At 50.0% G+C, this 26,633-nt stretch overlaps 1 protein-coding gene across 2 annotated transcripts; it reads left to right on the forward strand.

The window, feature by feature from the left end:
* The first annotated feature begins 20,620 nt into the window (after nt 1-20,620).
* On the forward strand, nt 20,621-25,763 carry LOC136474793 (inactive TPR repeat-containing thioredoxin TTL3-like). Of its 2 annotated transcripts, XM_066472355.1 has the most exons (6): nt 20,621-21,703; nt 22,988-23,183; nt 23,297-23,475; nt 23,572-23,905; nt 24,042-24,197; nt 25,436-25,763. In XM_066472355.1, exons 1-5 carry the CDS (start codon nt 20,781-20,783, stop codon nt 24,189-24,191), a joined length of 1,782 nt encoding a protein of 593 aa, XP_066328452.1. In that variant the 5' UTR covers nt 20,621-20,780; the 3' UTR covers nt 24,192-24,197; nt 25,436-25,763. The 2 variants fall into 2 exon arrangements, with proteins under 2 accessions (XP_066328452.1, XP_066328451.1); XM_066472354.1 differs by lacking the exon at nt 25,436-25,763 and having other exon boundaries at nt 24,042-24,344.
* The last annotated feature ends 870 nt before the right edge of the window (nt 25,764-26,633 follow it).

The following is a 26,633-nucleotide window of genomic DNA, read 5'->3' on the forward strand; positions in this document are numbered from 1 at the left end:
GATGGCACGAAATGGCGCGTAGATGTCGCCACGGGAGTTTGATGTGTATATATAAATAACAAACTTGGCCGTGGCCTGTGGTAACTGGGAATCGTGTCATGCATTGTACGATGCCAGTGACAGTGATGCCATCTCCAGGCTCCACGGGCACCTATCTCGATCGCTCAGCAGTTGGGTCATCGGCTCATTCTCACGTCTCACTGCAACAATTAAAGATATTTTACTAGTTATTAGTAGTAGTGTACTACTTTAGACTGAGCATGGAGATTTGCATCGCTCATAGCCAGTGTCGTGGTGGTTTTGACTGGCGCAGTGATCGACGGCACCTTTAATCTTATCTACTAGTAGATGTGTGATTTTGTGGCATAATATTGTTACCCTTTTTTACTGATAAGGGCATGCACGATGTTATCGCCCCGTTCGTTTTACTGAAAAAACAAGTCAAAACACTATTCTGGCTGATTTATCATGGAAGAAAAATATTGTTCCGGCTGAAAAAAAAACCAAGCTAAAAAAACGGATTATAAGATAAGCGAACAGTGTCACACTAATGAATGAAGCAGCAGTGGTACTCCTATAAGCTACTCTGTGCTTGTGAGCCACAGTACACTGTAGTGTCCGAGAAGCTGCAAATCCTAGAGAAGCTTCGGCCCTAATGGACCAAGTCGCAAGAGCCAATAGAGCAGATCAAACGGTTGTGGGGCGTTGCGAAATGGTGCGACGAGTGCGTACTACGGCGGTTCATCTTGGTTGGACACGTCAACGCAAGCTCTGACATCGGCTTTTCGGTCGAGTAGGACGGACCCCCACACACAACAACAACGCTCGTTGATCTTTCCCAGTTCGTTCCTTGCCACATGGGACCTCTGTGAACTGTGACATCAACTGACAAGGCAAGAATTCGCGTCGCCACCACCAAGTCCTGTTGATGCCAAGAATTCGCGTCGGAGCTCAGCTCCTGCAGCTGCAGCACATCCTCCGATCCCGGTCGCGGTCACACGAAACTTGGGGACAACTCCAGCCACGTCAAAACTGGGTCAACTAACCATTGCGCCTCTATCTCGACGTGGACGCACGGCAGAATCGTAAGGGATCTACCATCTAGTAGCATTCAGACTAGACTAGCATTTACCTCGCCGTCTTACTGTGGGGCGTTGGACTCTTTGACACATGAGACTATGAGAGCTGAGGCCGTGACCACACGGGATAAATATGCACCTGGAAAATATGGCGTGTGTAGTGACGACTTCGGCAGTGGCGTGGCGCGCGTGCTGGTGCTAGTGCTGCTTGCACTTCCATAGAAGTCGTGCACGTGCAGCAGCTCGATCGCTTTGTGAGGAAAGGGAGTATCCACGATGTACCTGGCGGCAGTGCCTGTGCCGGGTGCCTCGCTCTACTCCGTAATAGATGGAGACGCCGAACCCGAAGATAAGAATCACCGAGGCCACACCCACACGAGGCAGCAGTCGGCTAAATAAGTAAAAAAAAAAGTTTCAACAGAAGCGAGTCATCAGTAGGCAACGTAAAAAATGTTTATTACAGAAGCTGAATGATCCATATTGTTGTAGGATTATATGAAATAGACGATGTTACTATCAATTTAGCTTTTACCGTCAGTTGCACTTTTTTTAGCAATTTTTTCTACCTCCTTTTTTTAGCAACTTTTCCTATATATAGCCCACAAAAGTATGGGACAGCCCGTCTGGGCTTAAGCCATCCAGCCCACCCTAAGACGGTCTCCAACAGCCCGAACCTTAAAACGAGAGGCATTCGATAGTTTGGGTAGCGTACAGCGAAAGGGTCACGAACCCTGCCGTCGTCTCCTCTTCCTCGCTCCCTCTCTCTCTCTCTCTCTCCTCTCTCTCTCTCTCCTCTCCATCTCTCTCTCTCTCTCTCTCTCTCTCTCTCTCTCTCTCCCCCGAGGTGGCGGCGCTGCGGCGGGTCCCGAACGCGGTGGCCTCCCTGCGCTGGCCGTCCTCCGGCGAGGTGGCGCGCCGTGGCGGCGGCAGCGCGGGCGGCCCCCCTCTCCTCTCCCTCTCCCTCCGTCTCGATCTACCACCGGGCCGTGGCACGGGCGGTGCAGGGTAGGGCAGAGGCATGGCCTTGCAGGCCAGTTGTCCTCATCTTTCCCCCTCTCCCTCTCTCCTGTTGTGGCCACTCATGGTGCTTGTGCCCGGTGCCGGTGGGTCTCGACGGTGCCACGGTTGGCACAGAGCAGTCTCAGGTGCTCCGGTTTCCTCTTGTATTTTGGGATTTTGCTTTTGCCTCTCTGATTCGTCCCTTCTATGACTTCGATTCGTGAGATTTGACTTCGATTCGTGAGATTTGTTTAGTCAGATTGATGCTTTGACGAGTGTTGAACAATCCTACCAAGTGGTTTGAATCAATTCCACTCGTGCATCAAGATCCAAGCCGATCTTCATTTTGGGGGAAAAACTCGTTCTTGCTCGAATTTCTTCAATTTACATAGTTACAGTTTAAATTGAGCAATGATCTCCTAGGAGTAGCTTTTTATCTTCACTGCGAATTGCTGTGCAAAGTTTGGGAGCGATCCATGAAGATTTGAGTCAGATTTCATCAATTTTCTTGGTTGCTCCTTTTCTGTTCTTCGCGTGCGAGCTCTCTGTCCGTCATGTGCTAGTTGATTTGGCTCCTGGTCGAGCTCTTTGCTAGGACATTGGTGCTCGCTCGCAGGCTTCGTCCCTCTCTATAACGTGCGGTGCAGACCCCGCCTCGCCGCGCCGGCGGCTCCCTGCTGCGAACCCGCCTCGCCGCGCCACGTGCTCCTCGCCGCGTCGGCCGCTCCTCGCCACCTCCTACGGGCCCAGCATGTCGACGGCGCAAGGATTTGGGTCGAGGAGAGAGACGACGAAAAGATGACGCATATCTGTGGCAGAACCGCCTAATCTAATGCCTCCCAGAGTCTCGGGAGTACTTGTCTTTTATTAGACACTCGGCCTGTTCGCTGGTTGGTTTCTGGGCTGGTTTGGGCTGGCTGGTGCTGGTTTATTGTGAGAGAAAAATACTGTTGGCTGGCTGGTTTGGGCTGGCTGAAACCAACAAGCGAACAGGCTCACTAAGTTCTCAAGGGAGGGCACCAAATTACGCAGTTTTGTCGAGCACACCCCAAGGGAGAACCAAAAAATCCATATTTTTCATTAGGATCACAAATGAGAGAGTAAAGCTTACATCATTCTTAACCATTTCTTGCATCACTTTTTATGCAACATCAGAGTATAATATTTAGTGTTGATAATAGCAGAATATGATCAAGTTATCAGAGTTATGAACAATTTAATTTAACAGCGGAATATAAACATGTGATCAGAGTTACAACAAAAATAAATATCTATTCATGACATGATGAAGCATTGTTATATAAACTATAACAACATACTATAAAACTTCTATTTATAAAATCTTTTAGTGAGAGTTATAAATGAAAACTATGATCGTAACGTAAAGAAATCCTCTCTGAACCCACCAGGAGAGATCCACACACAAAAGTCAGCTTTAGCATCCACCTGTCACCTGCAATAGGGGGAAATAAAACCCTGAGTACTCAATTGTACTCAACAAGAACCACCCTGAAAGTCGGTCCGGAAAGAGCCAGAACGCATGACAAGAGAGTAACAAGTCTTCCCACGCCCATACACAAGTATGTGTTCAGGATAATAAGTCTGTGACTTGCCTAGAGTCCAATACAACGGCCGGTCCTTAACCGACACAGACAGGAAAAACAGTGTAACCAAGCTATGCCCCGTTGGCCGTAGGACACAACCTCTTACACCCACCAATACCCAACCATATCCCTGTCCGGTCTCCATTTATCATTCATATATATATATTCCAAGTGATAATAATATAGTAACAACAATAATATATTTTCTATCTTTCGCGAGTGACAGGCAATCACTCGACTTCTACTGGACTCCTGTAGCATAGCAATATACACGATCCTATCATACTAGATGTAAATAATCAACGACAACTGAAATTCTTAGAAATCCAATCACGCTTCCAAAAGTACCATTTCTCCAGCAATTTCCAATGATTCCGCGATCCATCGACGTCCCTCCGTCGGCATCGAACTCGCGCAGACACAAATAAATATTCACATAAATTCAAATGCGTTCCAAAAATTATGAAACTTTATGGATGAAAGGTCCTTGTTGGTTTTGGTAATTGAGTGACAACCTAGGGGGACTAATTGTGTTTATGTGAGATACACAGGTGATTAGTCCACATGTACATATGTGGGAGCAACATATGCCATGAAGGTGAAAATGGCTTGGAGATGTTGCAAAGCTCACACATGTGATGATGAAGGAGCTTATTGCACATGAGACATGACATTGAGTCATGTGATCAAGGTGGAGAAGATCAAGACATGACTTGGCTTGATGGACCGGTTGCAAGCGTGAAGGGCAAGTCGAAGGCTTTGGAGTGATGGACCGCGTGGCGGTGAAGCTTGAGCAAGACTTGGCGCCGATGGACGATGGCAACGGTGAAGAGCAAGTGGAGTCAAGATCGATGAACCAATATGATCATGTGATGATATGAAGTGGATCATATCATTGTTGATCGTGTTGGTGCATGTGTTGCATCGACATTGAAGGAGATGGAATGGAATGCGCAAGGCAAAGGTATAACCTAGGGCATTTCATTTCACCGGTCATAGGTGTGTAGAGAAGTTTATGACCGGGTTTAGGATAGATGGCCGTACTATCAAGAGGGGCAAACTTGTTTGCATATCGGTCATCTAGTGCCACTCGAGTGATCTAACTTTGCATTGTCGCTAGGATCGAGTGGCGTGGCAAGTTGAGTGGCTAACATCCTTTGGGAAATGATTGTGAAAATGCTAACACACATACACATGATGGTGTACACTTGGTGGTGTTGGTACATTTACAAAGGAGGTGGTGTTTGCAGGGGTGAGATGGGTTTTGGGTCCCTCTCTCCCTCCCGCCGAGCTTGCGAGGCGGGATTCGGCACTTTTGGGAAAATGGAATGTCTATTTTCTATTGCGCCGGATGCAAACTCTTGGTGGTTGGCACATTGGAGCAAGGGTGAAGAAGTTAGAAGAGAAAGGGATTCGGTCTCACTGTTTAACAGTGACCGGACGCTGAGTCCGAAACGACCGGACGCTGAAGTAGTGCGTCCGGTCAGGCTGTCGGTCGGCACAGTGCTTAGGGTTAAGCACCGGACGCTGGTGGTGCGTCCGATCGCGTTCGACCGGACGCGTCCGGTCATGCTCGGGAGCTTACTGGAAACAACCGGACGCTGAGGGTCCAGCGTCCGGTCAGTTGAAGTGCTGCGTCCGGTCGGCAGATGACCGTTGGGATCGGAAGATGACCGTTGAACGCAGGGGACACGTGGCGAGTATCGCGTGACCGGACGCTGAGGTCCAGCGTCCGGTCGATCGGACCGGAGCGTCCGGTCGGCCCGACCGTTGCCCAGTGAAGGGGTAACGGCTAGTTTAGCCCTTGGGGCTATAAATAGAAGTGGCCCTCGGCCATGGCTGGTGCTGAGCACCTTGGGGGACTTTGTGTCCATGCTTGAGAGTGCTTGGGAGCCCTCCATCACACATATACTTGATAGTGATCATTCGATTGTGTGAGTGAGCGATTCTAGTGCGATTGCATCGTGAGGTTGCATCGAGTGGCACTAGGTGATCGAGTTGCAAGCCGGTGGTGCTTGTTACTCTTGGAGGTTGCCACCTCCTAGACGGCTTGGTGGTGGTCTCCGTCGAAGCGCGCAAGAAGCTTGTGCGGCGCTCCGGAGAAGTGCTTGTGAGGGGCATTGTGCTCGCCCCGCGGGAGTCGTGAAGAGCAACTTTAGTAAAGCGTGTCATTGAGCTACCCTCACTCAAGGGGTAGGTTCTTGCGGCGCCCGACGTGCGGGCTTAGCGGGTGATGCTAATTAGCCGCCGAACCACCAAGTGAGCGGTCGACACAACGGGGACTAGCGTGTTGCAAACACGTGAACCTCGGGAGAAAAATCATCGTGTCAACCTTATTCTTCCTGTTGGTTTGCATCCCCATTACACAAGCTTGCAATTACTTTTATACATATTAAGCTTGTGTAGTTGCTCTTGTAATTAGATAGCTTGTGTAGCTTGCTAATTACCTTCTTGCTTGTGTAGCATAGAAGTAGCTCCCTTGCGTGGCTAATTTGGTTTTAGTAACCTTGTTAGTCACATTGCTTAGTTTGTGTAGCTAAGTATTTGCGCTCTCTAATTAGGCATTGGTTGCCTTGTTATTGAGCATTGCTAGTGAGCTTAGTTAGCTTTGTGCTTTTGCTTACTAGCATGTGTAGGAGCTCCCTTGTCGCTTAAAGTACTAGTGGCATAGGTTTGTGTAACCTTGCTCCTAGAATTGTTTAGGAGAGCTCTAACTAGCCCGGCACCTTTGTTGCATAATTGTTATCTTTGCAAGGTGCTAGTGAACATTTATAGTGGGGTATAGTCTTGGCTAGACCGATAGTTTTAATTCCGCATTTGTATCGGTTAGCCGACACGATTAAGTTTTAGAAAAGACTATTCACCCCCCCCTCTAGTCGCCATCTCGACCCTTCAATGGATAGGTAGGGTTCGATTTTAAATGAATTTAGGAAGAAGAAGTGACGGAATCGGAGTTAGCATGGTGGAGATATTAAGTATGCAAGGTTGCCGCTAATTAATCACGAGGAGAGAAAATGAAACGTGATTAGTGGGCACGTGCTGCTGCTGTTTTATTGAAAAGGGGAAAAGAATAAAGAAATGGGTGGAGTGGATTAATGGCTCACGACTCTTGACTTTTCATGTAGGAGCTGCGTTGGTTCTCGGCTTTGCTACTAGCACATGGGCATAGGACAAGCTGCTGCTGTGGACTAAACAAAGAGCAGAGCGGGTATACGGCTAGGACTCTTCGAGAGAGACACAAAGGATGTGATTGGTTACAGAGCAAACCTTGAGCCAGAATGGCCAGACTGTGCAGGACCGAAGAAGTCGGGTTGAGCTCGTGCAAGTGGTCATGTTTGTTTGTCTTGGCTGGTGGTTCAATACGAGATGGGGTTATGTTTGGTTGCATGCATGCATTAGTTTTTTTGCTGTCTGACGCATGGATCCCTGCATCCTAGGTGAATCAAGTCATCCTGCACCATGAGGGAAGGAGAAATCCAGAAGACGGAGCCGTGCGGGATAGAGGAGGGAATCTGCACGGGAGAAAGCAGGAAAAAGATGCGAGTAGAGCAACCAAACATAGACGAATGCACCAAAGGATGCGGGATGGGCCAAATGACGGTCCGGTTCGAGCAACCAATCACACCCAAAGAGCACCGGGCGTTCGTGCTCCTCAACTCGTCCACCATGGACAGTTGCTGGACCTTCGCCTGACGGCAATTCTGGCCACGACTTCCAAATCCAAGGGCATGGGGAGGTAGGGGATGTATGGGGACTATCTACCTTGGTCTATTGTAGCTCGAGGAAGGAGATCGATGGGGCACTCTTCTCTCTGCATGAACATAGGAGGAAGGAGAAGAGCGAGGAGTGGGCGGCTGCAGAGCTGAGCGGCTCAGCATGGTTGGCATGGTAGCTGCGGCCGTCTCGGCCACAGGCGTGGGCGGTAGCGGTCCGGGGTGGTGGAGTAGCGCAGGCCAGGGCTGAGCACCGGGAGCGTCGACGGGTCCACGCTGCCGGAGCCGTACATGATGAGATTGCAGTAGGTGGCGTTGCAGACAAATCCACCACGGCCGGGGCATGGCTCGGAGAAGGAGACGAGCGCCGACAAGGTGGAGGCCGTGCTCGTGAACGCCGGCCCCGCCGACACGGACGCCGTTGGGGCACAGTGTCATCATCCCAAGCGTAGGTGGTGCAGGTGGGGCCGGACGATGAATTCGAAGGTGACGTGGTTCTCGTGCACGCCGTGAAGGTGTGGTTCCCGTCCTTGAGCCCCGCGTAGCTCGCCGCCGCCGTTGTCCCGTTGCTCCCGCCGGATCCGCCGCAGGGCGACGCCGGCTCGCCGTCCAACTGGCAGGTGATGAGGCAGTTAGCGCAAGGCCCTCCGGTGGCACGCAGGACCCGGAAGGCGAAGGCGGCGGACGTGGACCTAGAGACGCGACGCGGGGTGGCTGAGAAGCTAAGGACGACGTCGCCGACGCCAGAGCAGAGCGGCGCCGCAGCTCTTCCACACCATGCTGTCCTGGTCCTCTGCCTAGAACGGAAGCAGAGGACGAGTGCTCCACTACTCCCAGAGCAATGGTGCAGCCGGCCCGGCCGGCCGGATAATGTACTGCTGCACGGTGCAGCCGCTTTGTGCTTGCTCTGCCTCTGCGACTGGAATCGTATCGTATCGTGAGGGTATTCAATGCGGTAGCTCGCAGCAGCTACTGAACTAAATGCGCTGGCCTGGGAGCTGGGACTGGGAGTGGGAGGGGACAACAGAGAGAGGCGAGCTGGGGAGGGAGTGGGGTGATGATGAATGCGTTGTCTGTGCTATCTCTCGTCACGAGCTTTGTCGCGTCGCGTGCTCGGCTCTGCTCGTATTACTACCGATCGAACTCAAGGCCGAAGAAGAGGTGGTCGGAGTAGAGCTTTTTGGCTGCGTCCGTGGTAGGTGAAATGAACGGCTGAGAGCGAGCGCTGCAGTGACCGAACGGCAACGGATAAGAGTACCTCCCTACACGCGTGCGTGGATGGCATTACGGTCGACAGCAGCTACGCGCGAGTTTTAAAGCGAACGAAAAACTGCTAACGACCACGATTGAGGTTCAACTAACAAACATAGCATGACATAGCCCATACTCCATACTAACCCACAGGAGCAAAATATTTGAACTTCTCTTAATTATTTTGCTTAATATAAATAGTCAAAAATAGCATCCTAACTATAATTTCAACTTCCTGTCGATTCACGAAAGGTCAAGTTTAAATGTCGGATTCGATTTCTGAACTATCAGATATACTACTGAACAACTTTTATTCACCAAAACAAGAGTCGTATTTTCATCAATTAAACTTGCGCTCCAAATTATATTTGAGTACTAAATACAAGTTATGTTTTATTCTTGTTTATAAAAATTGTTTTTCATGCTTAATCAAATAAACAAGTCATTCGCTATTTCTTTGCTATCAGGCATTTTTAAGTACTTTCTTCATACTTTTTCAAAACAAGCCCTAAACAACTTTTGTCCACAAGATTATTTAAAAGTTGTTAAGCACCGAGATAAGTTGACTAGCGACACTTATTTGTTCGTTTGATTTACTAAAGCGAGTCACGCAAGATTCGTTTATAATTCCATGTGTGCTTTAAACTTTTAAACCCGAAAACTTGTTTTACTAATTTCTCTTAGACATTAACCTAGGTGCTAAGCAAGCTCGTAACACCAGAGGTGTTACAATATCTAGGTTCCCTCTCTCCTTCTACCCAAAATAGGAAAAATAGGTGTTTCCTTTGACTATTTTATTGGAGGACGTTTTCTCACTGTGCATGACATAAAATGGGTTTGGGTAACGATCTGCGTGGCTTTGGAGACAGTCTAACAGCATGCAGAACCGTTGTCCAATTTGTCGGCCGAAGGCCGTCGCTTGAATACTCGAGCCCGCAGGCCCAACGACGGACTGAAATTTCAGCTTCAGATCTCTTTTTATTAGAAAAAAAGAAACATGAGGAGGCTGCACTTATACTACAAGACAAACTAAGAATATAACAAAATTGTATTAACATTTTTAACTAATCCAGCAGAGGCTCCACTTAACCCTCATTGGTAAGGTGCCCGTCGTAACAGGAGCCCTAAAATTTTAAATATGTTATCTTGTAAATGAATTACATTGCTGTAATTGTAACAGTGAACTAGCAAAGTTGCCGGTGCAAATAGCACAGGTATCTAGTTTTTTTTCCATTAATATTGTTTTTCTTGGAACATTTTTTGTCAATAATTTTATTTGTTTTTTATTATAATTTTCTTCTCCATCTTCCTTCGCTACATCAATCGTCGCAAACTCTATATAGCTAGTATCAATCAATTTCTTGATTTTTTTTTTGAAAGATCGGGTTGCCCGTCATATATTGATAAGCAAGAAGAAGCATAGCAGAGTCAATTACATGCGCGAGAAGCGTAGCCTAACGCAGTAGCACTGCGTAGGAGGATAGTCAATAATGGTTTATTACTCACTAAGTAATGAACTACCGGGTTGGGCAAGGACTTTCCCTCCTGCAAGTATCGACAAAGTGCATGTGTCTTTGATTTCAACGAACAACGCCTGCACCGGTCTTCTTTGATCTCTGAACACCACTTATTTCGTTGCTTCCAAATGCACCAAAGAGTTAATTTTTTTTATTATTATCATTTTCTTCTTCTCTTCTATCCCATGACCATGCAAATTTCTACTAAGGCTAAATCAAGGTGGCATGATTTTCGCCCAGTGAGCTCCATTAGTCGATAAAACTACTATCAAGTCTCTTACAGATTACTCCTATTCATTTCCTTAGCCCTCTTATCAATTTAACCTTTTAATCATTTTTTATTTTCTCTTGTAAATTCATAATTGCCTTTTTCACCCTAAACCATCTTAATCCCGCTCATGTCTGTTGGACAACTTCTACCTTAAGAAGCCACTGGTCGGCCCCGTCATTGTACCAAAATCCATTGCCACCTCAAACGTTGTTAACCATACTATGCAATCACAACTATAATACCAGTGAGTTGTTGATCTCAATCATGCTACCAATGCCACTCCACCTTAATATCGGGTCGTGATGTGTTCTCTGCTTGTGACCAGCTTCACAATATAAGCTATTTTATGTTCTATTATTTTTATAAAATTTAAAATCAATAATTTATTTGATGATTATCCATAGCATCTATAATATAAATTAGTATCGACAATAATATGACAATGTCCTATTAAGTCTGTATCGAATTAAAATATAATTTTGATAGGTTTTTTCTCCCATTGCAAAGTAAATAAATATCTAGACATAAATATGTATCATAACGTTAATTTTTATATTATCCAACTGTTTAATAAGTTGTGTCATTGGTTGATTCAGATTTTAGTAAAAGTAAATTTTGTTTCTAATCATAACCAATGATCTTTGTTTCTTAGAAAAGGATAGAAAAACAGAAAAAATCACAAAGTACTTCCTCCGTCTTTTTACATGTCACGTTAGTTTTATCCTAAGTCAAACATTACTCTCTTTGACCATTCATTTCAAAAAATCCTTACAATTTCACAACATATTAATCATAAATTATAAAAATATTTCTCATAGTGAATCTAAACAACATAAATCTTATGTCATGAACTTATATAATTTTTTAGAAATTGATCGTCGAAGAAACTAATGTTTGACTTAGAATAAAACTAACACGATATGTAATAAAAACGGAGGGAGTACTCGCAGAAACAAACAAATCCGACAACAAAAACAAAGAAGCCAATGCCTGCACCTCACGCTTGGTACATGCAACATGTGTCAGCTCTGGTTGATGGCCGGCCACGCCCCTTGCCAGTCCCACACGGCCTACCCCTCTCTTTGCCGACTACGTGTACCCACGATGCAACCTCACATTGTTGGTCGTCCTCAACCTTAGCATAACTCCAGCAGGATCCCTACTTGAGCCCTTAAAACCAAATTTGAGAGCCAGAACAAAAACAATGAGCTCTAGCAGGGCCCCTACTGGAGTGCTCAAATTTGAGTTGGCCCTCAAATCTCCCCCTCGACCCTCATTCCTGGGGGCTGTGGAGAGAGCCCCTACTTTATGGTTGGAACTGTTGGAAGCTCGCGATCGTACGGGGCGACACTTCCTCACGGACGACTAAATCCTCACGCCCTCCTCTGATGAGGGCGAACGGATCCTCACTCCTCTCCGTCCTCTTCCCCCACTGAGGCTCTTCCCCTTTCCCATCTCCTTCCCCGCGGAGGCAAGCCTCGGCGAACGGGGAGACGAAATCCTTGCGCCCTTCCCGGTGGAGGCAGCCTCGGTGAGCGGACCTGCTCTTCCCCACGAAGGCAGGCACCAGCGAGCGGATCTTCATCGCTGAGGTAGGGTTCGATGAGCACATCTCGTGCTCCTGCCTCTTCCCCGTCCTTAGAGCTCAAATCAAGCCCTCAAAAACGAGGGGGACCTCAAATCAAATGTAGGAGCCATGATTTAAGGGCTCTCGCTGAAGTTGCTCTTAGACTATCTCCAACAAATCAAACCCAAACACATGACCCATTTTAAAAATTAGGTCATCAACAGTAGCCGGGTCACCCACCCAAAATTCCCTTTCTCCAACAGCGAAGCGAACTCATCCGTCCTCATCGGCCAAACAAAGAAAAAAAAGGAACACACCATTCCCCATCCTCTTCGTCGCTCGCTCCGTCCCGACGCGGCGGCGGAATCGGCGGCGGCGCCTCCCGCGGTCCGCGCTACCGCGCCTTGTCGCCCTCGGTCCCTCGTGTCCGTCCGCTCTCCGCCCCCTTGTCCTCTTCTCTTCCCGGTGCAGGGTCGGCCGGCCGCGCTAGGGGCGAGCGGCCCTCCCCTTGCGCGGCGCGCCTGGCTGGGCCTCGACGGCGGCTAGCCCCCTCCTCGCCCCTCTCCTCCTCCGGCCATGCGTCTCTCTCTCCTCTCTCTCTCTCTCTCTCTCTCTCTCTCTCTCTCTCTCTCTCTCTCTCTCTCTCTCTCTCTCTCTTCACTGCCCCCCGTGGTGCTCGCCCCTTCCTCGGCCGGCGGCGCTAGGGTGAGCGCGCCCCCTAGCGGCGGCCCTGGGCGAGCGGCCCTCCCCTGGCGCGGCGGTGCCCACCACTACGGGCGTAAGATTTTTGCATCGTCTCTCCTCGACGACGCTTTTTTGTGTTCTCATCGGCGTCGGACCCAAAATGGGTTCTGTAAGTGCAATCAAGCCCTATTGTGGGTTTTGGCATTGATGACCACCAAATTAGAGGACTAATGAGATTTATCGAGATGACAAGCAGGGAATCAAAGAATGAGGATGATGTACAGGTTGCAGGTGTCGTAATTACAAAAGGTGGCCAGACCGAGCTCAAAGGAGGTTTAAATTCTTTTATGTTCTGAATTTGAGTTTAGGAAAAGCCGTACTATCAAGAGGGACTTTAGGTCAGTTGGTCAACTGTTGAATCAGATGCTCAAATTCACAGATTTACATCCTCCCACCTAGTCAAAACAGCCAGCCAAATTTTATATCATATTACCTGTTTTGGCTAGGGCGGCAGTGCCACCCTGTTAAGAGCGGCAGTACCGCCCTTAACTGACCGTTGGGTTTGGGGGGGTATTTATACCCTTCAGGCCCGGCCCACAATGGTCATCTTCTCCACTGAGTCACTCTGCTCGAAAACAAACATAACCAAAGCTTACTCCTCTCCTCCATTGTTGCTCCTTCATCCCTCAAGCTAACCCTTGATTCCAACCATCAAAACTTGAGAGAAAAGGCAGCAAAACTCGATTGGAGAGGAGATCCACTGATTCCCAAAGTCTAAGAGCATTTGGTTCATGTTTGGCCGGCGGTTCTAGGGTTTGTTACTCTTAGAGCTTGCTCCTAGCCGGCTAGGCGTCGCCCTTGTGCTTGCCAACTCGTGTGGCAGCCTTGGGAGGTTTGTAACCTCATTTGAAAGCTAAGAAATCACCCCTCACGTCAAGAGTTCACTCTCTTGATTTGAGAACGAGGGTAAAGCAAGCCTTTATGGCAAGCTCAAGCCTTTTGTGGCTTCCTCAACAATGTGGACTTAGGCAAACCTTAGTGGTGAGCTGAACCACGGGATAAATCTTGTGTCTTGCGTGCTTCTTCTTCACTATACTTGTTGTTTACATTATTGCTAGCTATTGTTAGGGTTTAGTTGCTTGATTCACTTTTGTGTGAAGTTTCTGTGGTATCCAGTCTTCGAACTGGATCTTGACTCTATATTGCAGGATTAAGTAGCTAGTGGGGTCAGGTTCATCCCTGTTAAATCTCAACTGTGTTATATTATTTTTCATAGAGCGGTAGTGCCGTCCTGTAAGGCCGGCAGTGCTGCCCTCTGTTCTAACAGAGTTTCAAGTTGAATTTTTACAGGCCTATTCACCCCTCCCTCTAGACCTTCTTTATCTTCTAGTAGATCCTACAGGTTCTTTGTACGGGTGTTCTGTTGGAGCGTGATTTTGGATATGCAAAACACTGTGCGGCACCAATTTTGCGTTTGGGTGTCTTTATTGGAGACAGTCTTAGAGGCCTGTACTTCTCTCTCAAGCAGGAACGTGCATCATGAATTTGGGAGGTGGCTATGAGGGGAATGGAGAAGAGAGAAAATGGGAAGGAGGGAGAGAGCGTGTGATCTGGAATGGTGTGATTTTTAACTGGCCCACGAAACAAATACGTTGGGATTGCAGAGTGTAGATTTTAGGGATAGCTTGTTAGTTAAATGCATCATCGCTCTATTAATCTAAGGTCCATCAATTGTGAAAGTGGTTTTTTGATTCCATAAACTTTTGAAGTAATATATCTCTATTCATAACCCCTTTGTTTTTATTTTTAATTAGAGGTGGATGCCCACAGTGGCACTTACATGCATTTGGAGTGGTAGACAGATCAATTACTAGAGTTCTCCTAAGCGAAACTTTTTTTTAAGTTTAATCAAATTTATAGGAAAGAGCACAAAAATTTTAGGCACCAAAGTAATATCTTTAGATACACTATAAAGTATATTTTCATATATTTTTGCATTTTGTGTCATAAATATTGTTGTATTTTTCTATAAATTTAGTTATTTTTTAAAAAAGTTTAACTTAAGACAACTCAAGGAATTGATTTATTTAGGAAGAGATGGGGTACTAGTTAGTTTTTAAGGTCCAAACTAAAAAAAGTTCAACATCAGTAAAACTGTATTTAGTTTAGTTTTTGGGAAATGCTTCTACTGCTAAAAAGCAGAAAGCCAACCAAACGGGTAGAATCAGAAGCTGTTTTTTTTTAGAAGCAGCTACTTTGGTATAGTATAATTTTAGGAGTACCTTAAACCTTGCTTTTGGCTTTTAACTTTTTTAAATGGGTGAAAATAGAGAGGTGTTCCGTAGATGTTCCAAGGAGATAAAGAGATAAGGTAGGTTTTATAGTTATGTTAACCAAATAACCTATTACTTTTGCACACCACATAAAGAGGAGAGAATTCCTTCGTTGCCATCAAAATTTTCAAAAGTCCCTCGCTGCCATCAAATAATTTTTATTTTTCCCTGGTTGCCATTCCGTCACCTGCCGTTAGCAAGCCGTCGTTCCGCCTCGTCCGCGCGTGAGCTCCCGACCGCGCCGAGCCGCTTGGCCGCCTCTCCGGTTCGCGGGCCCAGCTGCCTCCTGCTCGCCGTGCCTCCGCGCTCGGCCCCTCCCGGCGCCCCATGTCCGCGGCGCAGCTGCTTGCACGGCGCTCCGGCCTGCGCGTCCTCGGCTCCGCCCGCTCGCCGCCGGCGTCTTCGCGCGCCTCGTCCGGGGATACCGCACCCAGTCGCCCGCTCCGTCCGTGCCCGCGCAATCCCGACCCTGTGACGCGACGCGGGCCAGCGCGACGAGGAGGCAGCACCGCAGGAGAGCGGGGTGGCATCTCCATCACCGGCGCGGGGCGAGCTCGAGCCCCGGCCATGGCGGCGCGGGCGAGCTGCAGCCCGGCCACGCGCGGCGTGGGGGCGAGCTCGAGCCCCAGCCGTGGCGGCGCGAGCGAGCTCTAGCCAGGCCACGTGCGGCGCGGGGGCGAGCTCCAGCCCAGCCACGACGGTGCGGGGGCGAGCTGGCGTCGCGAGCTCCGTTTCTTCTTCTCCCTCCCTTCGTCGCGCGGGGATGGGCGCGAGGCTGGACGAGGTGTCGTGGGGGTGGTGCGCGCGGACGAGCACGAGGTGTCGCGCGGTGCTGGCCGCTGGGGCAGGGAACGCGGGGCGGGGCGCTGCCCAAGAGCACGAGCATGTCGCACGCGTCCACCTCACGCGCCACCGCGCCACGCCCGCCGCGGACATGCACGCCACCGCGCCCTCGTTCACGAACCGCCGCGTGCGTCCCCGGTGGCGAGTAGGCGGCCCGGACGTCCGTAAAAGAAGTGAACGGTGGGCCCAGTCAGCGACTATAACTTAATAGGTTTTAGCACAAGTGGCAACCAGGAAACAAACAAATTATTTGATGGCAGCGAGGGAATTTTAAAAATTTTGATGGCAACGAAGGAAATGCTATATTTTTTTATGGCAATAAAGGAATTCTCTTGTCTCCTGATCATCTCTCCGCTAGATTGATGCTCCACTAGGTTTCAATTATGTATTGGATTATACCATATTAAATATAAGGTTATTTTTGGTAGACATATCCTGTATTCTTACGATGTGAAAGGACAATCTTTGCAGAGGTGAGTGACGGCTCCGGTGTGATATTGCAAAGCTTGCAAAAGGAGTCACTTTACCAACCCTTCTTTGAAAGTGCTCATGCGACTCCCCCCCCCCCCCCACCCCCCCCCCCCCCCCCCCCCCCCGATATTTAGGCTCTGTCTTGGCCCTCCAAATATCTTTAGCTTAGGCACTGCGGGTGGTACGTACGTCATCTGGCCATCTGCGGTCCATCTCCAACTCTGATTTGGTCTTATGCTTCTGTATCCCGTTGTCGGTGTGCTAGCCTCCAAGGTGAGGCGAACTCAGCTATTTGTAAAAGGTGAGGAAATCGCTAAGACATGCTTGACTTGTTTTCTCGGGGCACATGCCTGCGTATACATACACACACGTGTGGTGGATTTCGATTTCGATGATCCGTTTGATCAGACGTCGTTGTTTGGATTCATAATTCATTGCATGCATGTCATCGTCACTCCATAATCAGGAAGCGTCTCCGATCACTGTTCTCAACTGGCGATGGGAGTTTATCATCATGAACCTGAACCACTAGCTAGAAGTTGCTGATGAAGGCAATGTCGGTTGTCCCTGAACTCTCGTCACAGAGAGTGACGGACTGACGGCCCGCGTCGGCGCGCATGCATGCAGCTCCCAAACTTAACGGAAACAAAACAATGACGATCCAAACGAGCTATACGGTTTATTGGTTGGTTTCTGGGTTGATAAGCCCGGTTAATGCTAGTTTATTGTGAGAGAAAAACACTGTACCATGGCTGATAAGCCCTGGCTGAAACCAGCAAGCGAACAAACTGATAGAATACACGGAAAGTATAATTCAGACGTGCACCATGCGGACCTGATTCGGAAAATTAAGGAGGCAAGGCGTTGACGAGAGAGCGCACGGCTGCGTGCCACCGTCACCGATGGGAATATCGCGACCGACCAAAAAAAACGACGGGAGACCGGCCGGCAGACGCTTTGCCAACTCGATCGGGGTCGGGCCGGAGAAGGATCATCCATGTGTTTTGCACGTCCAGTCCAACACGTTTTCGGGAGTTGCCGGTCGGGTTGGTGCATGAACATGAACAGAGAAATAAAAATAATGGAGGGGGGTACTCCAGAACGTCATGCCCTACCAGGAATGTGTCGTGCGGTCGCGTCCACCCCGGCACTCCCTCCCCCACGAGGGCGCGTCCGATCCTGCCGCGAGCGAGTCAGCCAGGAAACCTTCCGCTTCCAGCCGCCGAGGATTTCAGCAACCTAAACGGCAGCACGCGTCAATGAAAGCAAGGCAACAATGAGGCAGTGCCCAGCCTGTGCTCTTTCCCTTCATACGTGCAAGCCACGCTGTCAAAGCTATTGCTCTGTTCGGTTCCAGCCTTCCAGGCTCCAGGCAGGCGGCAGCCATCCAGCACAGGAAAACATTGCGCTGTGGACCTGTGGTGATAGCGAGCAAATCCCCACAAGCTAGGGTCCTAATAATTAGTAATGAGGAAACGGCACTACGGCAGTAGACCGCTACAGTTCAACCAGCTATTGTTAGCAGGTATATCAAAATATTTCTTCTTTTTACAAAAAAAAAAAAACGAAATCGAAATATTTCTTTGACGACTTGATCATGGCTGATGATCCTAATTAACAAGGACGAATGGCTACACCTTTTTCAAAAGAAAAGGGAATGGCCCTAATTGATTCGCGGTGGAGTCAACAAGGAAAACTAAGGGCCTGTTTATTTTCCCTCTTTTGCCAAAACTTTTGCTGTTTTAGCCCACCTTTTAGCAAAATGGATCTAAACATTATGGGCAAAAAAGAGCAAAACCTAGGATGCTAAACTTTTGGTACTTGGGACCCAAGAGGCCCAAAACTAGGCAAAAACGCGTTGGGGCGCGAGCCGGACGCCCACTACCCTGCGCATCCACTCACCTCGCTCGCTCGGTCCCTCCGCGTGAACCCTCGCTCCCACTCCCACCCCTCGCCGCTCTCGCTCTCTCCCTCCGCGCCAACCCTAGCTCCTCCTCCTCGGCCCCCAGATCCAGATCCTCCTCCCCGGCACGTAGCTGCAGCTTGTCCTTCCCGCCGCCGGATCCAGATCCGCGCATCACAGATGGATGGCTACGACAACGGCGACGACTACGGCAACGGCGACCGCACCGGGGACTTCCTGTCCCAACCAGATCCCTATTCCCCAGCCGGCAGCTACGACACCTTCTCCGTCGCGGCATATCCCTTTCCGAGCTCGAGCAGCTTCAATGCTCCTCGGATGGGCATGGTGGCACTCGACCTCAACTCCCATGGCGAAGGGTGGCCCGGAATGGCGGGCTATGAGGGGCTCCTTCGCTCCGGCACGCAAGATGGAGGCATCGGCGACAACATGGGCCCCTCTCTCATTCGCGTCCGCAGCGGCAGTCGTACCCTCGGCTTACGCGCGGCTCGCAATGGCGGTGGAGCAGGCGCCACGGCTGCACGCGCCGTGTCGTCATCGTACGGTGGTGGCCGTGGCCCTCCCTTGCCTCCTGTGACCGCCGACGTGCACGGCTCGCGTGGATCTACATCCGGCGTGCCTGCCGGATCCAGGAGCCATGGTGGACGTCGACGACCCGCGACGTCAGCTGTTGCGGAAGACAACTTCGACATCAACCACCAGAATGATGCTGAAGATGACGAGATCCAAGAGATCCTTCCGAATGCTAAAGTACTTGCAGCAACCAATTTGGTCCATGATGTAGTGTAGATCGCTAATAGGATTAGGCAACTGAAGGGACTATGGCAATTCATACAAAGACTGCGCAATGACACTGGCTTAGGCTGTAGAGATGATAGCACTGTTGATGCCACTGATCAATGGTGAGAAGACAACACTAAGGTACTTGCCAAAATGCTTGTATGTTGTTTCACATCTAGTTAGATGTACACTTGCTCACATTGATAAGTTCTGCACCTCATAAGCAAAGCCAAATTATCGTTGCATGCATGGCACTCCATAACTTCATTAGAACGAGTGGGCTAGTGGATAGGCACTTTGATCGTTGTGATTGTGATGAGAACTATGTTCCTCCTGAGACATCGACCTCTCAGCCACGTACTCGTCCAACCCTGACAAGGTATGAATCTGCAATCATGAATGGTTTCCGTGACCAAATAGCTCTTGTTTGTTAAACAAATCATGATAATTTGAATGTTGTACTTCAATTGTAACGTATGTGATTGATAATTATGTACTTGAACTATTCAATAATTGTGCAATAAAGTGTAATTTTTGATTGTTTATGAACACTGCCGGGCATGGCAACAACGTCGGCGAGCAGCAGCTCGGCGAGCAATAGCAAGGCCGAGCAGCAACTAGGCGAGCAACAGCAAGGGCATGCATGGCTGTGCATGGCTGACAATTAATGAAGCAAATCATGCATTAAATGAGGGTAAATCAGTCTTTGTTTGGTACAGTGTTAAAGTTTTACCATGCATCTAAACATCAAGATGTAAAATTTGAATGCCTAAAGATTTGCAGCAAAAGATTAGAGCAAAAATTTTTGCCATTCCAAAAATATCTAAATAGGCACTAAACTTGTGAGAGATTATAGAGAGAAGAATAAAAGCTTCTGACTTTCGTCTTTTGCCACCCTAGCCACCTAGAGCAGGTGATGTGGCTCATGAACACGTCTCATCCTTGGTCAAATGCGGCATGCTCACACGTACTCAAGCCCTCTATTGGGCATGTTCGCTTGAACTTATCAGCCGGCTTATCAGTTAGAATCTACATTATTTCTCTCTCACAATAAAACAGCTTCAGCCGGCTTTAATACCAGCCGAACAGGCCCAATTACGCACCGGACCATCTGCTTTGTCCTGCTTTCTCTAGTGCTCTGTTTTTGCTATAAACCAACTTCCTAATTGCGTGCTTGCCTCCGTTTAAACACAAAAACAACGTTGCAAACACGGTCCAAACTAAACAAGATGCAGATGCCACCATAACTACCAAAATCTAGACGTTTGACCTAACCAAGCCATTCACACCATGAATGCACAAACTAACCATGCATGGTCCTTGTATCCATGACTCCGCAGCAATCAATGGAGACTACTACACATCTCCAAAACAAAAAGGATGGATGCATGGAGAGAAAAAGCAATTAAAATCGAAAATGAAAGAAGAAACTGAGAACTTGCACAGGAGGGCCCACGGTCCCAGCTCCAAAAACACACAAGGGGGATTTCTTCTTGTAACACATGCAGTTTAAAACTGAGAACATGCAGTTTAAAATCCGCGTGCCCACGGTCCCACATTGCCACCCCAAGTCCGGAACCCGTCGTCGTTGGTTGCCAACCAGGAGCCAACGGCCAGCACACCTCCTGGCTCTGCCTGCCTCTCCATCTTTGGCACTGCCCACATCCCCTGCCTTGCCCTTCCCCGCGCGCACGACGCACGACGCAGTACTCCGCGGGGCCGCGCGGCCGCGAACGTCGCCACGGCCATGGTCGCCATGACGGAGCCGCTCGACCCGCCGCCGCCGACCGGCTGCGCCATGTTCGGCATCTACAGCGGCATGTTCCGCCGCCGCCGCTCCGCATCCATGACCTCCCTCCACCGGATCAACGGAGCCTCCTCTGACGCCGAGGCCGAGGCCCCGAACGCGGCGCCGGCACCGGCGAACCCGGCGCATCATCGGAAGCCCGGCGTGCACCACGACTCCTCCTCCCTCGTGCGCCGCCCCAACGCCATGCCCGTGCCGGCGGCGCGGAACGGCGCCGTCGCCCGCGCCGCGGCACCGGCGGCGAACGACAGGAGTAGGCCGATCACCAAGGTGGCGAACGCCGTCGGCGGCGGACCGAGGCCCGCCGTGGAGCCGGCGGCGGAGTACACCGGCATGGCCGCAGAGCTGGACAAGATGATCCTCGACCACCAGAGGGTCAAGGGCACCACGCAGCTCGTGCGCGCCACGTCCGGCAACATGATGCTGCACCGCAACCTCGGCAACCTCAACGCGGGCGGCGGCGCGCCGGCGCGCAACTCCGTGGAGCGCTCCGCCAAGGCGACGAACGAGCGTAAGGCGCCCAACGGGTACGCGTTCTCGGGCATGGGGAACATCGTCAAGGAGCCCAGGCCGGCGGCGGGGGGCGGCGAGCTGTGCCGGGCGCTGTCGCACCGCACGGATCCCGAGAAGCTCAAGGAGATGGGCAACGAGGAGTACCGGCAGGGGCATTACTCGGAGGCGCTGGCGCTCTACGACCAGGCCATCATGATGGACGCGAGGCGGCCGGCGTACTGGAGCAACAAGGCGGCCGCGCTCGCCGCGCTCGGACGGCTCATCGAGGCCGTCGGCGACTGCAAGGAGGCCGTGCGGATCGACCCTTCGTACGATCGCGCTCACCACCGGCTTGGCGGCTTGTACCTCAGGTACGTGGGACATCTCGTCGATTTTCAAATCAAAGGCATTGCAAATTTCGTCATTCCCCTCCGTCGTGTCATTGGTCCAATTCTGTTTCAACTCTTCCTCAACAATCGTATCGTGACAGTGCATGCATCATGTCTATTTTTATCTGTTAATTATACTACATATGATTTGATATTAGTGCCAGTTGCGCTTTTAATTAGCAATATTTAATGCTGCTATTTCATCAAAAATATTTAATGCTGCTACAATATTGAACAAAGGAATCTGATTTTATAAAGTACAGTACTAGACTTTGTGATCTTAGTCTCCGTGGAGTAAGTGCTTGCATTTGTTACTATTTTTTTCATTTTTTTTGGTGTGCAATGGTAGTTGAACTCAACCGTGCACGTTCAAACGTTCCATCACGGGCCATTTATATGGCGCACATATAATTTTTTTTTTGTACATCATAGTTTCATCTTGCCCGGCATCTAAAATTGAACATTGACCGTTAATTTTGTTCAAAGTATATTGTTCATGAGTCATGACTACAAAAACAAAATATTAGCACCATTGGATTAAAAGTAGCTAAAAATATTTAATTTTATGCACCTTATAAAAAATACTCATGTGAATCATGGCATGCTATAACAACTACTAGCAATCAAATAATTCTTAGCTACTAAAATGAAATTGATACTGGAGTACTACTTCTACGTCACCGTGCACTTTGGTTTTAGGATGATGAAGATGGTGCGTAGGAACAGATTTATCCTTTCTTGGTCGCCTCCACGGCTCCACCTTTTTCACAACTGCAATTACAACAACCCCTTGATGATTAGATCATGGCATGGCACTACTTTATTCCTCATGTGCTCGTTTGGAACGTACATTAGATCATTGGATTAGCAGGTCAAGCACAAGTGCACAACCTTCTGCCTTAATTTACGCTAGCAATTTGTAAGATAAACATTGATGATTGGTGCTTTGAATGACCAATCACTTCCTCGGCAAGCATGCTTACCCCTCCTTTTCAAGTTCATGATTGCACTAATTGAAAACTGTCAGAGAACAAGTCTTTGCCTTCATTTTCCTACACTCTACTCTACACAGCAAATTGTTTAGAATGTCATTAGGAATCACCGAATCAGATGCCAACCATTGTACTACTTAATATAGAATTGTGGTAATCGGCTAATTATATGCATAGAAATTCATTGTATAGCATAACGAGTTTGAGATGGAATAGAATTGTTGAAACATCAGATGGTTTATGATACCCATCAACTCGTTTACGTGTTGCTCAGATTAGGAGAACCTGACAAAGCCATCTACCACTTCAAGCAATCTTCCAACGAATCCGCGGGCGCAGACGTTGCCCGTGCGCAGTCGGTGAAGAGCCGCATCGCCAAGAGCAGCGACGCGCGCAGGCTCAAGAACTGGATCACGGTGCTCCAGGAAGCTCAGGCCGCCGTGTCCGACGGCGCCGACTGTGCTCCTCAGGTCAGCGCTCGTCCGCCACGACATGTGCCACACAGCTCCGTGGACCGTGAACCCTGCACTGCACGTGCGGCTAGCGTTCTGACAAACGTGTTTCTCGCCGTGAACTCTGCTAGGTGATGGCGTTGCAAGCCGAGGCGTTGCTGAGGCTGCAGCGGCACGACGACGCGGACTCGCTTCTCAGCAGCGCCGCCGCGCCGAGGTTCGTCGTCGACGAGTCGACCAAGTTCTTTGGCACCTTCGGCCACGCCTACTTCCTCATCGTGCGAGCTCAGGTCGACATGGCTGCTGGAAGGTCTGTTCATTCCCGCTCCTCCTCAGAAACGCATTCAAAAAAAAAGGTGGCGTGGCCGTGGCTGGCGCTTGAGTTGTCGTGACCACGTGACGATAGGTTCGAGGACGCGGTGGCGACGGCGCAGACGGCGTTTCAGCTGGACCCAAGTAACCGGGAGGTGACGGTCGTGCAGAGGAGGGCCAAGGCGGCGGCCGCGGCGCGGCTGCGTGGCAACGACCTCTTCAAGGCCGCCAAGTTCGTGGAGGCGTGCGTCGCGTACGGCGAGGGCCTCGACAGGGAGCCCGGCAACGCCGTGCTGCTCTGCAACCGCGCGGCGTGCCACGCCAAGCTCGGGCGGCACGAGAAGGCCGTCGAGGACTGCAGCGGCGCTCTCGTCGTGCGCCCCTCGTACAGCAAGGCGCGGCTCAGGAGGGCGGACTGCAACGTCAAGGTGCGCTGTAGGACATGGCTGCTGTTCTGCAAGACTGCAACTGCAGTCTCCCCGTGCGGAAAAGCTTTTCACTGCAATAAACGCAAACGGGTGGTCTTATTTTTGCCATTGTCTTTTTGGTGTTGTGTGTGTTCAGCTGGAGAGGTGGGAAGCGTCCTTGAGAGATTACCAGGTCCTGATCCAAGAACTGCCGGAGAATGAGGACGTGAAGAAGGCTCTCTCTGAGGTCGAAGCCAAGCTCAAGGGCCAAAGGAATGGGGGCGCAGCAGCCAGATCTCAGCACTGACGTCATGTAACTACATGTCCCTTCTCAAGTTCTTCTTGCAGCTCGTATTCTGCGTGTTTGTAAACAGGGGAAATATTTAAAATCGCCTGCAAAATAGGTGTTGGATTGTTTATACACTGATACAGAAAAACTACAATTAAAAGTGCGCACTCATATTCCTTGACCAAGACCATCTCCAACGGCGAGACGCAAACCAAAAAATACGTCGCGCACAGTGCTTTAGGTATCAAAAACCTTCTCCAACGACTAACCCAAACGCATGACCCATTTTGGGTACCAGCCCAAACAACACGCAAAAAAACATCTCCTCTCTCATGGCTACGCAAATCTGTGGCCCGCCCGCGCACGCCTCCGCACCATCGAGGTGGCCCGCTCGCTGCCGCGTCGGAGAAAGCCCAGGCGTCGGCGCCCTCCTCCTCCCTCTCCCCTCCCAGGCCTGACCCCGCGACTCACCCGCGCGAGGGCGCGCGCGCGTGCGCGGCATGGCCGCCGCCGCTGCCCGCGTCGAGCGCCGCCGGGCTCTGCTTTATGCCGCCGCGGCCACCCTGCGCCCGGGCTCGGTCGGATCTGAGGCCACACGGCGCCCAGCCCCTTCCTGCTCGCCCGGCGCTAAGGAGGCTCCGCGGGGTCCACCTTCGCCGCCGCTGAGCACCATGAGCGGCCACAGCAGGAGAGAGGGAGAGGGGGAAAGCCCGCGCTGCGCCACCGTCGCCGCGGCGCGCCACCTTGCCGGAGGACGGCCAGCGGAGAGGGGGAAGAGAGAGAGGCGGCTCGCCACGCCGAGCCGGGCTCGCCCGCCGCCGAGGCCCACGTCCACGCGCAGCGCATGGAGGCCGCCGCGTTCGGGACCCACTGCCGCGCCGCCACCTCGGGAGAGAGAGGGAGAGGGAGAGGGAGAGAGGATGGGGAGGCGACGGGAGCTTCGTTTGCGTCGGCTGTTGGAAAACAAGATTTTTTGCGTCCGCGACCCTTCGCTGTGCGCTACTCAAATCATGATATGCGTCTCGTTTTTAGGTCTGGCCCGTTGGAAACAGTCTAATGATTCAAGTGTCGGTCCTAACAAACTTCGGTTCTCTTTATCTATCTAAATTTTAACTGGTTAATAGGTGGTAGATGGTCACGCGTAGATAAACAAACAAATAAGGAGTGATTAGAAAATCCGGCAGATTCCTTGACTGTGCACCATGTTCTTTAAAGCAAAAGTTTGGCATGTTGATCATAGGATAACCTGTTCTTCTTTGCAGGTTTCTTTATTCTGTCGGCTACCAGAGAAATCAACCGCAACTTCTGAAGAGGACAAGGTTTTCGACAAAACAATTCTGCACGCGCCGTTGCACAGTTTGTTATACCAAATCTGTATGCTTTTTTGTTCACCATACACCAATTTGCAAAGAGAATCAAGAAATGGAACTGTACATAATACTTGCTCCAGTGTGATGTGTAGTTAGTTGAATGTGTTTGGTTCCTTGCGAAAAGAAAGCTGATGTATTTGGTTGTGGGGGATGCCGGTGACGGATCCCAGAGATTTGTAAAGATTCAGTTAATCTGGCTCTGAAACTGAACAACAACAGACTGAAGGCTCTGCTCTAAAAATGAATGATCATCTCGAATCTAAATTATGTGATTGTTGCGTTTCTGCTTTTGTTGCAACTGCAGAAAGTGACCAACACGTAAATATTTATAGTTTTGTTATACGTTGTGATCGGAGGTGGCCTAGCACTCAATGACACATGATTTATACTGGTTTAGGCAACGTGCCCTACGTCCAGTTTGAGTCGGTCGGTGACTTCATTCCTGAGCCCAAGTGATCGAAGTTTGCAGTTGGGTTACAAACGAGAAGGAGAAAGATGGGGGGTACAGGAGGTCCTGTCGGACTCTGGTCAGAGGGGCCGAGAGTGATGGGAGCCTCGCTATGTGCTAAATGTTCGAGCATGTGCTTGTGGTTTGAACCTGGTGGTTCTGTTGTTGTGTACTAATGAACTTGATCGATCTATCTGTTGGGGGAGAGCGCATCATCTTTTATAGATGAAGGGGATAGTCTTACAAGTAAGATAGAGAGAGTACGTATGCTACCAAGTCTTATTGCCCACGCCGGCGGGTACAGGATGATGGTAGGCGTCCACAATACTGTTTAATGTCAGATGCACATGGAAGGTTGCGTCGTCTTCTTCTGGTGTGGCAGACGTCGGTGCTTGTCATATTGTTGATGCCGAGAGGCACACAGGGTTTTTTTACCATGTTCGCCTAGTACGGTAAATGCCGACGTCCACAACACTGTTGATGCCCGGAGGCATGTGGGGGGAGCCTTACCGTGTTGATCCGGTATGGGAGTTGATGGCGCCCACAACACTGTAGGGAAAATGTCGGCGCCTACAACACTGCTTGGGTTCTGTTATGCCAAGGAGGTCGTAGGGTACTGTCCTGCAGGTGTACAGGGTACGT

This window comes from Miscanthus floridulus, chromosome 8 (assembly GCF_019320115.1).
Source record: "Miscanthus floridulus cultivar M001 chromosome 8, ASM1932011v1, whole genome shotgun sequence".
Taxonomy (NCBI): domain Eukaryota; kingdom Viridiplantae; phylum Streptophyta; class Magnoliopsida; order Poales; family Poaceae; genus Miscanthus; species Miscanthus floridulus.

Bases quoted from the DNA above. Each gene is read 5' to 3' on its own strand.
- LOC136474793 (XM_066472355.1), top strand. From the start codon at position 20,781: ATGGTCGCCATGACGGAGCCGCTCGACCCGCCGCCGCCGACCGGCTGC. The intron at 21,704-22,987 runs GTACGTGGGACA...CGTGTTGCTCAG, and splicing joins CTTGGCGGCTTGTACCTCAG to ATTAGGAGAACCTGACAAAG. The intron at 23,184-23,296 runs GTCAGCGCTCGT...GAACTCTGCTAG, and splicing joins GCGCCGACTGTGCTCCTCAG to GTGATGGCGTTGCAAGCCGA.